Genomic DNA, 14,832 nt, shown 5'->3' with positions numbered 1-14,832 from the left:
ATTCTATTCACAGGCACAATGTTAGAGGAGAAAAACATGAATATATCTTAGATATACTGTAATACACTATTTACATTGAATTACTATAAGGACAGCATGTGGCTGCCACATGGAGGAAGCATATTGGGGTGTTATTTTTTTGGAAATATTCATCTATCTTTTGTTAGCAAAGTATACCAACATCCTAAAATTACATATAAAGAAAATGAGCCCCAGTTATATAATTTCTTCCACAAGCTTGAGGGTAGTGGTATGATTCTTGTGCCGGCCTCCCTCTTTCTTGTGTAATCTTGGTAAAAATTCCTCTCCAAATCACTTATTTTACATTCATGTTATACTTCTTCACTGATACATGTCAAAATAGTTCCTCCAATACTCATAAATCATCCATCAATATTTTCCCCAGGGTCACCATGTACACAATCTATAGGTCAACAATTGTGCATTTATAATGGTGGTAGTAGGGATACTGAAGAGAATATTACTCTTTCCCCTCTCATTCCTGGTGATGGAAGAGACCATTATAGGCTATTAATGGTAAAAAAAGTTAGCTGAATATTCAAACGAGTAAGAAAAGATTGCACATCAAACAATGTGGACTGCCATTCCCTAAGAGTACATCGATCAATTGTATCTCCTATCTGAGCGGTGATATTTTTGGCAAAGAAATTACTACACATACTTTGGAGACAGAAAATAATAGAAAAAGGCAGAGATAACTTGTGGAGAAAGTGAGTGCTGGTTAACATGTTTTGTTTAAAAGCTCAACTGCCATTGGGGTAGATAAGAATTGAAAGAAATTTTTGTAAGAGGGTGGGATATGAATTGAAAAGTATTTGTCAAGACAGAATCATATATATGAGTGAAAAGAATATCTTGTATATCTTGAATCATTTTTTTAAAAATACAAAAATAAGAATTTTTTCTTAAATGCTGTTGCAGCTACGAGGGGTTACATGTCATTGTAAAACTATGTATTGTAATTTTCATCTACACTAATTGCAGAATTGCTCCATGAGAAGCTCCTAAACTTTACAGAAAAGTAAAGAAAAAAAATGTTTCCAATACCTGCTCATTACAACCAATTGCACAGCTTTCAAAATGATTACTATGACTGCTATCTTCAATATGTGCATAATACAGACTCTTGTAAAACTTACAAAATATGTATATAGTAACTAAGACTTTGCTATCTTTATAGTCTTTTCTAGCTCCTCCAGTTGTTTCTTCCCTTGCATTATCAATACTTTGATAACCTCCTGAAAGATAGAAAAGAAACTGTTAAAAATATACATGGTACATCAAAATCATGTTCAATATCGATAGTCATCACATCAATAATATATATACACATGTACAAATATATATGAACCATACATACATTGAATATCCTCACCAACCAGTCAACAACAGTCACCCCCTTTTTTATTAAATTTCACAGCAATTCCATCCAAACTCACCGCCTTACCGGCTTTCATCTTCCGCAAAGCTTTCACTACCTCTTCTCTGTTTACCAAATCATTCTCCCTGACCCTCTCACTTCACGCACCACCTCAACCAAAACACCATATATCTGCCAATCTATCAGCAAACACATTCAACAAACTTTCAAAATACTTACTCACAAGTATGTATGGTTTATGGTGAAGTGCCTGAGGATTGGCGGAATGCATGCATAATGCCATTGTACGAAGGCAAAGGGGATAAAGATGACTGTTCAAATTACAAAGGTATAAGTTTCTTGAGTATTCCTAGGAAGTTATATGGGAGGGTATTGATTGAAAGAGTAAAGGCATGTACAGAGCATCAGATTGGGGAAGAGCAGTGTAGTTTCAGAAGTGGTAGAGGATGTGTGGATTAGGTGTTTCTTTGATGAATATATGTGAAAAATACTTAGAAAAGCAGATGGATTTGTATGTAGCATTTATGGATCTGGAGAAGGCATATGATAGAGTTGATAGAGATGCTCTGTGGAAGGTATTAAGAGTATATGGTGTGGGAGGTAAGTTGCTAGAAGCAGTGAAAAGTTTTTATCGAGGATGTAAGGCATATGTGTGAGTAGGAAAAGAGGAAAGTGATTGCTTCCCAGTGAATGTCGGTTTGCGGCAGGGGTGCACGATGTCTCCATGGTTGTTTAATTTGTTTATGGATGGGGTTGTTAGGGAGGTTTTGGAGAGAGGGGCAAGTATGCAGTCTGTTGTGGATGAGAGGGCTTGGGAAGTGAGTCAGTTGTTGTTCGCTGATGATACAGTGCTGGTGGCTGATTCGGGTGAGAAACTGCACAAGTTGGTGACTGAGTTTGATACGTGTGTGAAAGAAGAAAGCAGAAAGTAAATGTGAATAAGAGCAAGGTTATTAGTTTAGTAGGGTTGAGGGACAAGCAAATTGGGAGGTAAGTTTGAATGGAGAAACACTGGAGGAAGTGAAATGTTTTAGATATCTGGGAGTGGATCTAGCAATGGATGGAACCATGTAAGTGGAAGTGAGTTACAGGGTGGGGAGGGGGCGAAGGTTCTGGGAGCATTGAAGAATGAGTGGAATGCGAGAATGATATCTCAGAGAGCAAAAATGGGTATGTTTGAAGGTATAGTGGTTCCAACAATGTTATATGGTTGAGAGGCATGTGCTATAGATAGGGTTGTGCAGAGGAGGGTGGATTTGTTGGAATTGAGATGTTTGAGGAGAATATATGGTGTGAGGTGGTTTGATCGAGTAAGTAATGAAAGGGTAAGAGAGATGTGTGGTAATAAAATGAGTGTGGTTCAGAGAGCAGAAGAGGGGTATTGAAATGGTTTAGTCACATGGAGAGAATAAATGAGGAAAAATTGACAAACAGGATATATATGTCAGAGGTAGAGGAAATTAGGATAAGTGGGAGACCAAACTGGAAGTGGAAGGATGGAGTGAAAAAGATTTTGAGCGATTGGGGCCTGAACATACAGAAGGGTGAAAGACGTGCAAGGAATAGAGTGAATTGGAATGATGTGGTATACTGGGGTCGACATGCTGTCAGTGGATTGAACCAGGGCATGTGAAGCGTCTGGTATAAACCATGGAAAATTTTGTGGGGCCTGGATGTGCAAAGGGAGCTGTGGATTTGGTGCGTTATACATGACAGCTAGAGACAGTGTGAACGAATGTGCCCTTTGTTGTCTTTTCCTAGCACTACCTTGTGCACATGCAGGGGAGGGGGGTGCCATTTCATATGGTGGGGTGGCGGTAGGAATGGATGAAGGCAGCATGTATGAATATGTACATGTGTATATATGTATATGTCTGTGTATGTATATGTTGAAATGTATATGTATGTATACTTGCGTATGTGGGCGTTATGTATATACATGTGTATGCAGGTGGGTTGGGCCATTCTTTCATCTGTTTCCTTATGCTACCTCACTAATGCGGAAGACAACGACAAAGTATAATAAATAAATAAATAAAATATATTTTATTATTATACTTTGTCGCTGTCTCCCGTGTTAGCAAGGTAGTGCAAGGAAACAGATGAAAGAATGGCCCAACCCATCCACATACACATGCATATACATAAACATCCACACACGCACATATACATACCTATATATTTCAACGTATACATACATATACATAGACATATACGTATATACACATGTACATCATTCATACTTGCTGCCTTTATTCATTCCCATAGCCACCTCACCACACATGCAATGACACCCGCCTCCCGCTGCACATGCGCGAGGTAGCGCTAGGAAAAGACAACAAAGGCCACATTTGTATACACTCACTCTAGCTGTCATGTATAATGCACTGAAACCACAGCTCCCTTTCAACATTCCAGGCCCCACAAAACTTTCCATGATCTACCCTAGATGCTTCAAATGCCCTGGTTCAATCCATTGACAGCACATCGACCCTGGTATACCAAATCGTTGCAATTCACTCTTATTCTTTGCACGCCTTTCAACCTCCTGCATTTTCAGGCCCCGATCGCTCAAAATCTTTTTCACTCCATCCTTCCACCTCCAATTTGGTCTCCCACTTCTCGTTTCCTCCGCCTCTGACACATATATCAATCACATTTGTCAATCTTTCCTCACTCATTCTCTCCATGTGACCAAACCATTTCAACACACCCTCTTCTGCTCTCTCAACCACATTCTTTTTACTACCACACATCTCTCATACCCTTTAATTACTTACTTGATCAAACCACCTCACACCACATATTGTCCTCAAACATCTCATTTCCAACACATCCACCCACCTCCGAACAACCCTATCTATAGCCAAAGCCTCAACCATATAACATTGTTGGAACCACTATTCCTTCTAACATACCCACTTTTGCTTTCCGAGATAATGTTCTTGCCTTCCACACACTCTTCAACGCTCCCACAACATTCGCCCCCTCCCCCACCCTGTGACTCACTTCCACCTTCAAGGTTCCATCTGCTGCCAAATCCACTCCAAGATATCTAAAATACTTTTTCACTTCCTCCAGTTTTTCTCCATTCAAACTTACCTCCCAATTGACTTGTTCCTCAACCCTACTGTACCTAATAACCTTGTTCCTATTCACATTTGCTCTCAGCTTTCTTCTTTCACACACTTTACCAAACTCGATCACCAGCTTCTGCAGTTTCTAACCCGAATCAGCCACCAGTGCTATATCATCAGCGAGCAACAACTAACTCACTTCCCAAACCCTTTCATCCACAACAGACTGCATACTTTCCACTTCCATTGTTCCATCTGCTGCCAAATCCAGTCCCAGATATCTACAGCACTTCACTTCCTCCAGTTTTTCTCCATTCAAACTCACCTCCCAATTAACTTGTCCCTCAATCTTACTGAACCTAATAACCTTGCTCTTATTCACATTTACTCTTAACTTTCTTCTTTCACACACTTTACCAATCTCATATCCCAACTTCTGCAGTTTCTTACCTAAATCAGCCACCAGTGCTATATCATCAGCGAACAACAATTGACTCGCTTCCCGAGCCTCTCATCCATAACATACTGCATACTTGCCCCTCTCTCCAAAACTCTTGGATTTACCTCCCTAACCACCCCTTCCATAAATAAATTAAACAACTATGGAGACATCATGCACCCCTGCCACAAACAAACATTGACTGGGAACCAATCACTTTCCTCTCTTCTTACTCATACACGTGTTTTACATCATTGGTAAAAACTTTTCACTGCTTCTAGCAACTTACCTCCCACACTATATAATACTCTTAAAACCTTCCACAAAGCATAAATATCAACCCTATCATATGCCTTCTCCAGATCCATAAATGTTACATACAAATCCATCTATTTTTCGAAGTATTTCTCACATTCTTCAAAGGAAACACATGATCCACGCATCCTCTACCACTTCTAAAACCACACTGCTCTTCTCCAATCTGATGCTCTGTACATGCCTTTACCCTCTTAATCAATACCCTCCCATATAATTTCCCACGAATACTCAACAAACTTATGCCTCTGTAATTTGAACACTCATCTTTATGGCACTATGTATGAATTCCACCAATCCTCAGGCACTTCATCATGATCCACACATACATTCACTGAATATCCTTAATAACCAATCAACAACACAGTCACCCCCCTTTTTGAATAAATTCCACGCAATACCATCCAAACCCACCACCTTGCTGGCATTCATCTTCCACAAAGCTCTCACTACCTCTTCTCTGTTTACCAAACCATTCTCCCTGACACTCACTTGGCACACCACCCCAAGCAAAACAACCTATATCTGCCACTCTATCATAAAACACATTCAACAAACCTTCAAAATACTCACTCCATCTTCTCACTCTGTCACTTCTTATTACCTCCCGAAATGCCCCCTTCAACAATCTTCTCATTTGTTCTTATTTTATGCACTCAGTTCAACAAAACATATTTTTACTCTCCCTAAACTTTAATGATACTCTCTAACCCTAACTCTCATTTGCCCTCTTTTTCACCTCTTGCAGCACGTCAACCCCAGTATACCACATTGTTCCAATTCACTCTATTCCTAGAAAGCCTTTCACCCTCATGTATGTTCATGCCCTGATCGCTCAAAATCTTTTTCACTCCATCTTTCCACCTCCAATTTGGTCTACTGCTTCTCCTTCTTCCTTCCACCTCTGGCACATATATCCTCTTTCTCAATGTTTCCTCACTTATTCTCTCCATGTGTCCAAACCTTTCAACACACACTCTTCTTTTCTCTTAACCACACTCTTTTTATTACCACACATCTCTCTTACCCTTTATTACTTACTCGATCAAACCACCTCACACCACATGTCCTTAAACATCTCATTTCCAACACATCCAACCTCCTCCACACAACTCTATCTATAGCCCATGCCTCACAACCATACAACATTGTTGGAACCACTATTCCTTCAAACATACCCATTTTTGCTCTCTGAGATAACATTCTCACCTTCCACACATTCTTCAACACTCCTAGAACCTTTGCCTCCTCCCCAACCCTGTGACTCCCTTCCGCTTCCATGGGTCCATCCGATGCCAAATCCACATTTCAACATATACATACATATATATATGCACAGACATATATATATATATATACACGTGTACATATTCATATTTGCTGCCTTCATTCCTTCCCATCGCCACTCCGCCACATGAAATAGCATCCCCCCCCTCGCCTATCAAAAGAGAAAATGGGCCTTCATTCACACTCAGTCTCTAGCTATCATGTGTAATGCACCAAAACCACAGCTCCCTTTCCGCATCCAGGCCCCAGAAAACTTTCCATGTTTTACCCCAGACACTTCACGTTCCCTGGTTCAATCCATTCACAGCACGTCCATCTGGGTATAACACATCACTCTAATTCACTCTATCCCTTGCATGCCTTTCACCCTCCTATATGTTCAGACCCCAATCACTCAGAATCTTTTTCACTCCATCCTTCCACCTCTAATTTGGTTTTCCACTTCTTGTTCCCTGTATCTTTGATGCATATATCCTCTCTGTCAAGCTTTCCTCACTTATTCTCTCCTTGTGACCAAACCATATCATTACATCCTCTTTTGCTCTCTCAACCAACCTCTTTTTATTACCACACATCTCTCTTATCCTTTCATTACTTACTCGATCAAACCACCTCACACCACATACTGTCCTCAAACATTTCATTTCCAACACATCCACCCTCCTCCACACAACTCTATCTATAGCCCATTCCTCGCAACCATATAACATTGTTGGAACCATTATTCCCTCAAACATACCCATTTTTGCTCTTCAAGATAATGTTCTCACCTTCCACACATTCTTCAACACTCCAAGAACCTTCACTCCCTCTCCCACCCAGTGTCTCACTTCCGCTTCCATCTGCCGCTAAGTCCACAGATATCTAAGTCCCAGATATCTAAAACACTTCACTTCCTCCAGTTTTCCTCTATTCAGACTTACCTACCAAGTAATTTGTCCCTCAAACCTAGTGAATTGAATAAACTTGCTTTTATTCACATTTCCTCTCAACTTTCTTCTTTCACACACTTTACCAAACTCAGCCACCAAATTCTGCAGTTTCTCACCTGAATCAGCCACCAGTGCTGTATCACCAGCAAACAACTGACTCACTTCCCAAGCCCTCTCCCTCAGATCAGACTAAATACTTGCCCCTCTCTCCAAAACTTGCACTGACCTCCCTAACCACCCCATCCATAAACAAATTAAACAACCATGGAGACATCACGCACCCCTGCTGCACATCGATATTCTCGGGGAACCAATCACTTTCATCTCTTCCTACTCGTACACATGCCTTATTATTCTATATATCTTATTTTTTATTATACTTTGTTGCTGTCTCCCGCGTCAGTGAGGTAGCATAAGGGAACAGACGAAAGAATAGCCCAACCTACCAACATACATATGTATATACATAAGCACTCACACATGCTCATACATAAACACCCACACACGCTCACAGACATACCTATTCATTTCAACGTATACATACATATACATATACACATATGTACATGTTCATACTTGCTGCCTTCATCCAGTCCCATCACCACCCCACCACACATGAAATGGCAACCCCCCCCCAAACATGCAAGGTAGTGCTAGGAAAAGACAACAAAGGCCACATACGTTCACATTCAGTCTCTAGCTGTCATCCGTAATACACCGAAACCACAGCTACCTTTCCACATCCAGGTCCCACAAAACTTTCCATGGTTTACCCCAGACGCTTCACATGTCCTGGTTCAATCCATTCACAGCATGTTGACCATGGTATACCTCATCGTTCCAATTCACTCCATTCCTTGCACACCTTTCACCCTCCTGTATGTTCAGGCTCCAATCGCTCAAAATCTTTTTCAGTCCAGCCTTCCACCTCCAATTTGGTCTCCTGCTTCACCTTGTTCCCTCTACCTCTGACACATATATCCTCTTTATCAATCTTTCCTCACTCATTCTCTCCATGTGACCAAACCATTTCAATGCACCCTCTTCTGTTCTCTCAAACACACTCTTTTTATTACCACACATCTCTCTTACCCTTTCATTACTTACTGGATCAAACCACCTCACACCACATATTGTAATCAAACATTTCATTTCCAACGCACTCACTCTCCTCTGCACAATCCTATATGTAGCCCATGCCTCGCAACCATATAACATTGTTGGAACCACTATTTCTTCAAACATACCCATATTTTCTCTCCAAGATAACATTCTTGCCTTCCACACATTCTTCAATGCTTCCTGAACCTTTAACCTCCCCCAACCTGTGACTCACTTTCGCTTCCACGTTTCCATCCGCTGCTAAATCCACTCCCAGATACCTAAAACACTTCACTTCCTCCAGTTTTCTCCATTCAAACTTACCTCCGAATAACTTGTTCCTCAACCCCACAGAACCTCATAACCTTGCTGTTATTCACATTTACTTTCAGCTTTCTTTTTCACACACTTTACCAACTTCAGTCACCAGCTTCTGCAGTTTGTCACCTGAATCAGCCATCAGCGCTGTATCATTAGTGAACAATGATTGACTCACTTCCCAAGCCCTCTCATCCATAACATACTGCATACTTGCCCCTCTCTCCAAAACTCTTGGATTTACCTCCCTAACCACCCCTTCCATAAATAAATTAAACAACTATGGAGACATCATGCACCCCTGCCACAAACAAACATTGACTGGGAACCAATCACTTTCCTCTCTTCTTACTCATACACGTGTTTTACATCATTGGTAAAAACTTTTCACTGCTTCTAGCAACTTACCTCCCACACTATATAATACTCTTAAAACCTTCCACAAAGCATAAATATCAACCCTATCATATGCCTTCTCCAGATCCATAAATGTTACATACAAATCCATCTATTTTTCGAAGTATTTCTCACATTCTTCAAAGGAAACACATGATCCACGCATCCTCTACCACTTCTAAAACCACACTGCTCTTCTCCAATCTGATGCTCTGTACATGCCTTTACCCTCTTAATCAATACCCTCCCATATAATTTCCCACGAATACTCAACAAACTTATGCCTCTGTAATTTGAACACTCATCTTTATCCCCTTTGCCTTTGTACAATGGCACTATGTATGAATTCCACCAATCCTCAGGCACTTCATCATGATCCACACATACATTCACTGAATATCCTTAATAACCAATCAACAACACAGTCACCCCCCTTTTTGAATAAATTCCACGCAATACCATCCAAACCCACCACCTTGCTGGCATTCATCTTCCACAAAGCTCTCACTACCTCTTCTCTGTTTACCAAACCATTCTCCCTGACACTCACTTGGCACACCACCCCAAGCAAAACAACCTATATCTGCCACTCTATCATAAAACACATTCAACAAACCTTCAAAATACTCACTCCATCTTCTCACTCTGTCACTTCTTATTACCTCCCGAAATGCCCCCTTCAACAATCTTCTCATTTGTTCTTATTTTATGCACTCAGTTCAACAAAACATATTTTTACTCTCCCTAAACTTTAATGATACTCTCTAACCCTAACTCTCATTTGCCCTCTTTTTCACCTCTTGCAGCACGTCAACCCCAGTATACCACATTGTTCCAATTCACTCTATTCCTAGAAAGCCTTTCACCCTCATGTATGTTCATGCCCTGATCGCTCAAAATCTTTTTCACTCCATCTTTCCACCTCCAATTTGGTCTACTGCTTCTCCTTCTTCCTTCCACCTCTGGCACATATATCCTCTTTCTCAATGTTTCCTCACTTATTCTCTCCATGTGTCCAAACCTTTCAACACACACTCTTCTCTTAACCACACTCTTTTTATTACCACACATCTCTCTTACCCTTTATTACTTACTCGATCAAACCACCTCACACCACATGTCCTTAAACATCTCATTTCCAACACATCCAACCTCCTCCACACAACTCTATCTATAGCCCATGCCTCACAACCATACAACATTGTTGGAACCACTATTCCTTCAAACATACCCATTTTTGCTCTCTGAGATAACATTCTCACCTTCCACACATTCTTCAACACTCCTAGAACCTTTGCCTCCTCCCCAACCCTGTGACTCCCTTCCGCTTCCATGGGTCCATCCGATGCCAAATCCACATTTCAACATATACATACATATATATATGCACAGACATATATATATATATATACACGTGTACATATTCATATTTGCTGCCTTCATTCCTTCCCATCGCCACTCCGCCACATGAAATAGCATCCCCCCCCTCGCCTATCAAAAGAGAAAATGGGCCTTCATTCACACTCAGTCTCTAGCTATCATGTGTAATGCACCAAAACCACAGCTCCCTTTCCGCATCCAGGCCCCAGAAAACTTTCCATGTTTTACCCCAGACACTTCACGTTCCCTGGTTCAATCCATTCACAGCACGTCCATCTGGGTATAACACATCACTCTAATTCACTCTATCCCTTGCATGCCTTTCACCCTCCTATATGTTCAGACCCCAATCACTCAGAATCTTTTTCACTCCATCCTTCCACCTCTAATTTGGTTTTCCACTTCTTGTTCCCTGTATCTTTGATGCATATATCCTCTCTGTCAAGCTTTCCTCACTTATTCTCTCCTTGTGACCAAACCATATCATTACATCCTCTTTTGCTCTCTCAACCAACCTCTTTTTATTACCACACATCTCTCTTATCCTTTCATTACTTACTCGATCAAACCACCTCACACCACATACTGTCCTCAAACATTTCATTTCCAACACATCCACCCTCCTCCACACAACTCTATCTATAGCCCATTCCTCGCAACCATATAACATTGTTGGAACCATTATTCCCTCAAACATACCCATTTTTGCTCTTCAAGATAATGTTCTCACCTTCCACACATTCTTCAACACTCCAAGAACCTTCACTCCCTCTCCCACCCAGTGTCTCACTTCCGCTTCCATCTGCCGCTAAGTCCACAGATATCTAAGTCCCAGATATCTAAAACACTTCACTTCCTCCAGTTTTCCTCTATTCAGACTTACCTACCAAGTAATTTGTCCCTCAAACCTAGTGAATTGAATAAACTTGCTTTTATTCACATTTCCTCTCAACTTTCTTCTTTCACACACTTTACCAAACTCAGCCACCAAATTCTGCAGTTTCTCACCTGAATCAGCCACCAGTGCTGTATCACCAGCAAACAACTGACTCACTTCCCAAGCCCTCTCCCTCAGATCAGACTAAATACTTGCCCCTCTCTCCAAAACTTGCACTGACCTCCCTAACCACCCCATCCATAAACAAATTAAACAACCATGGAGACATCACGCACCCCTGCTGCACATCGATATTCTCGGGGAACCAATCACTTTCATCTCTTCCTACTCGTACACATGCCTTATTATTCTATATATCTTATTTTTTATTATACTTTGTTGCTGTCTCCCGCGTCAGTGAGGTAGCATAAGGGAACAGACGAAAGAATAGCCCAACCTACCAACATACATATGTATATACATAAGCACTCACACATGCTCATACATAAACACCCACACACGCTCACAGACATACCTATTCATTTCAACGTATACATACATATACATATACACATATGTACATGTTCATACTTGCTGCCTTCATCCAGTCCCATCACCACCCCACCACACATGAAATGGCAACCCCCCCCCAAACATGCAAGGTAGTGCTAGGAAAAGACAACAAAGGCCACATACGTTCACATTCAGTCTCTAGCTGTCATCCGTAATACACCGAAACCACAGCTACCTTTCCACATCCAGGACCCACAAAACTTTCCATGGTTTACCCCAGACGCTTCACATGTCCTGGTTCAATCCATTCACAGCATGTTGACCATGGTATACCTCATCGTTCCAATTCACTCCATTCCTTGCACACCTTTCACCCTCCTGTATGTTCAGGCTCCAATCGCTCAAAATCTTTTTCAGTCCAGCCTTCCACCTCCAATTTGGTCTCCTGCTTCACCTTGTTCCCTCTACCTCTGACACATATATCCTCTTTATCAATCTTTCCTCACTCATTCTCTCCATGTGACCAAACCATTTCAATGCACCCTCTTCTGTTCTCTCAAACACACTCTTTTTATTACCACACATCTCTCTTACCCTTTCATTACTTACTGGATCAAACCACCTCACACCACATATTGTAATCAAACATTTCATTTCCAACGCACTCACTCTCCTCTGCACAATCCTATATGTAGCCCATGCCTCGCAACCATATAACATTGTTGGAACCACTATTTCTTCAAACATACCCATATTTTCTCTCCAAGATAACATTCTTGCCTTCCACACATTCTTCAATGCTTCCTGAACCTTTAACCTCCCCCAACCTGTGACTCACTTTCGCTTCCACGTTTCCATCCGCTGCTAAATCCACTCCCAGATACCTAAAACACTTCACTTCCTCCAGTTTTCTCCATTCAAACTTACCTCCGAATAACTTGTTCCTCAACCCCACAGAACCTCATAACCTTGCTGTTATTCACATTTACTTTCAGCTTTCTTTTTTCACACACTTTACCAACTTCAGTCACCAGCTTCTGCAGTTTGTCACCTGAATCAGCCATCAGCGCTGTATCATTAGTGAACAATGATTGACTCACTTCCCAAGCCCTCTCATCCACAACAAACTGTATACATGCCCCTCTCTCCAAAACTCTTGCATTCACCTCCCTAACAACCCCATCCATAAACAAATTAAACAACCATAGAGACATCATGCACCCCTGCTGCAAACCAGCATTCACTAGGAACCAATTGCTTTTCTTTTCCTACTCGTACACATGCTTTACATCCTTGGTAAAAGCTTTTCACTGCTTCTAGCAACTTACCTCCTACACCATATACTCTTAATACCTTCCACAGAGCATCTCTATCATATGCCTTCTCCAGATTCATAAATGCTACATACAAATCCATCTGTTTTTCTAAGTATTTCTCACATACATTCTTCAAAGCAAACAGCTGATCCACACATCCTCTATCACTTCTGAAACCACACTGCTCTTCCCCAATCTGATGCTCTGTACATGCCTTCACTCTCTCAATCAATACCCTTCCATATAATTTCCCAGGAATACTCAATAAACTTATACCTCTGTAATTTGAACATTCACCTTTATCCCCTTTGTTTTTAAACAATGGCACTATGCATGCATTCCTCAAATCCTCTGACACTTCACCATGAACAATATATACATTGAATATCCTTACCAACCAGTCAACAACACAGTCATCCCTTTTTTAATAAATTCCACTGCAATACCATCCAAACCCACTGCTTTGCCAGCTTTCATCTGCAAAGGTTTCACAACCTCTCTGTTTATCAAACCATTCTCCCTGACCTTCTCACTTCACACACCATCTCGACCAAAACACCCTCTATCTGCCACTCTGTCATCAAACACATTCAACAAACCTTCAAAATACTCACTCCATCTCCTCACTTCACCACTTCTTGTTATTACCTCCCTATTATTGTACATAATCGCTGATTCCTATGTCAGCAAGGTAGCAGCAAGAATACAGACAAAAAGGGCACATCCGTTCACACAGTCTCTAGCTGTCATGTGTAATGCACTGAAACAACAGCTCCCTATCCACACTCAGGTCACACAGACCTTTAATGCTTTACCACAGACACTTCGTATGCCCTGGTTCAGTCCACTGACAGCACATTAATCCCAGAATACCACATCGTTCCAATTCTCTCTATTCCTTTCATGCTTCTCAATCTCCTGTATGTTCAGGCCCCGATCGCTCAAAATCTTTTTCACTCCATCCTTCCACCTCCAGTTTGGTCTACCACTTCTCATTCCCTCTACCTCTGACACATATATCCTCTTCGTCAATCTCTCCTCACTCATTCTCTCCATATGTCCAAACCATTTCAACACACCCTCCCATGCTCTTTTTATTTCCACACATCTCTCTTATCCTTACATTACTTACTCTATCAAGCCACCTCACACCAAATATTGTCCTCAAACATTACATTTCATTTCCAACACATCCACCCTCCTCCATAGAACACTATCCATAACCCATGTCTCACAACCATATAACATTATTGGAACTATTCTGCCTTCAAACATACCCATTTTTGCTCTCTGAGCTAATGTTCTCTTCTTCCACACGTTCTTCATTGCTCCCAGAACCTTCGCCCCCTCCCCTATCCTGTTACTCACTTCCGCTTGCATGATGCTGCTAAGTCCACTCCCAGATATCTAAAACACTTGACTTCTTCCAATGTTTCTGCATTCAAACTTACATACCAATTAACTTGTCCCTCAGCTCTA

At 41.2% G+C, this 14,832-nt stretch overlaps 1 protein-coding gene across 2 annotated transcripts in view; it reads right to left on the bottom strand.

Moving 5' to 3' along the window:
- Positions 1-14,832, bottom strand: part of LOC139750278 (LYR motif-containing protein 2) — an 87,274-nt gene that overhangs the window by 26,420 nt on the left and 46,022 nt on the right. The window contains exon 3 of one of the 2 annotated variants that reach the window (XM_071664866.1): positions 1,161-1,259. In XM_071664866.1, coding sequence (XP_071520967.1) covers positions 1,179-1,259 — 81 coding nt within the window. In that variant the 3' untranslated portion in view covers positions 1,161-1,178. Of the gene's footprint in view, positions 1-43; positions 1,260-14,832 lie in introns of those variants that run through there. The other variant, XM_071664865.1, reaches the window with a different exon arrangement.

Source organism: Panulirus ornatus, chromosome 9 (assembly GCF_036320965.1).
Source record: "Panulirus ornatus isolate Po-2019 chromosome 9, ASM3632096v1, whole genome shotgun sequence".
NCBI lineage: Eukaryota > Metazoa > Arthropoda > Malacostraca > Decapoda > Palinuridae > Panulirus > Panulirus ornatus.
This window is presented reverse-complemented; position numbering and strand designations above follow the sequence as displayed.